The 1,156-nt window shown below is 39.7% G+C and overlaps 1 protein-coding gene across 1 annotated transcript in view; it reads left to right on the top strand.

The window, feature by feature from the left end:
* LOC306768626 (macrophage mannose receptor 1) overlaps nucleotides 1-835 on the top strand; it is a gene marked incomplete at its 5' end in the record, with an annotated part of 7,696 nt that extends 6,861 nt beyond the window's left edge. The window contains 4 exons of the mRNA XM_079257034.1: nucleotides 1-154; nucleotides 262-321; nucleotides 466-611; nucleotides 689-835. The exon at nucleotides 1-154 is cut by the window's left edge and continues 29 nt beyond it. Coding sequence (XP_079113160.1) covers nucleotides 1-154; nucleotides 262-321; nucleotides 466-611; nucleotides 689-733 — 405 coding nt within the window. The 3' untranslated portion in view covers nucleotides 734-835. The remainder of the gene's footprint in view (nucleotides 155-261; nucleotides 322-465; nucleotides 612-688) is intronic.
* Nucleotides 836-1,156: the final 321 nt, after the last annotated feature.

The raw sequence follows: 1,156 nt of genomic DNA, 5'->3' as shown, positions 1-1,156 counted from the left end.
CTGGGATTCCTGAACTGGGCTCCCGGCGAGCCCAACGCAGCCTTTCATCCCGGGGAGGTTGCTGAGGAGAACTGTGTGGAAATGTACCATGATGGACGCTGGAATGACAACAACTGTCTGGAGAAGAGAGGCTTCGCTTGCCGTCACCGCCAATGTAACAATTTCTGATGTCGTTTCAGCAGTTTTACTCCTTAATGCTTTTCCCCGACGCGGACATGACAGCATGACAGCAGTTTAACCATTTGTCTCTCTCTCTTTCAGACTATGTAACAGACGATAACAAAAATCCAGTTTTCCCAACGGATGGTCCGGGTAGTTCCAGTGAGTGATCAAATTTCTTTCAGACATTGCCAGAGACTGAAACTTATCATCTCATTTTCAGATGATAAAATCTCACCAACTTTAGGAACTTTTTATCCAATTCTGTCATGAATTAACCATAAAATTCTGCGCACACACTTACAGATGGGGGGGTGATAGCTGGTGCCATCATCGGAGCCATCATCGTCTCCTGCCTGATAGTCGGGCTGCTGTACTACGTCTTCAGCGTGCGGGGATATAAACTGAGCAGTTTGAGCCTACCAACGAGAACAACCAGTAAAGTTGAGGTGGTGAGTTACTGATCAGCTTGTTGTGGCTGGGTAAGAAGATTTTTGTAGGTCTAAGTTGTGCCATTTCTCTGTTGCAGCCTGCTTTCAGCAACCCAAACTTTCCAGGAGAATCTGACACATAAACCATCGTAAAGTTTTGTACAGTTCATCCGTGCTGATGCTTGTAAACAAATTTAAAAGGTCTCTAAAAAGTCTTTTTTAAATGAAATAATGTATATATTGTAATGCCATAATAAACTAAATGTATGCAGATCAAATTTCATTTCCCTTTGATGGAGTAAAAACATCTTTCAAATGCAGAAAATATTTTGTAATGTTTGTCCAGAATCTTTCTAAAGAAAGGTGAAATGCACATATTCCACATTTTACTTATTGTTTTGAGCTAAATAAATTTCAAACAAAAACAGTAAAGACATTAAACTTGTTTCCAGTGTTTATTCATCTTTTCACACTGCAACATGTTTTTACATATTCCACAAAATGGAAAAAGCATCTTCCAAAAAAAAAAAAAAACCCAACATTTTCCAGCCAATTCATTGGACAAT

This window comes from Telmatherina bonti, assembly GCF_933228915.1.
Source record: "Telmatherina bonti genome assembly, chromosome: 17".
In the NCBI taxonomy this organism is placed as follows: domain Eukaryota; kingdom Metazoa; phylum Chordata; class Actinopteri; order Atheriniformes; family Telmatherinidae; genus Telmatherina; species Telmatherina bonti.
Note: the sequence above shows the minus strand (reverse complement) of the source record. Positions and strands in the feature narration are given on the sequence as shown.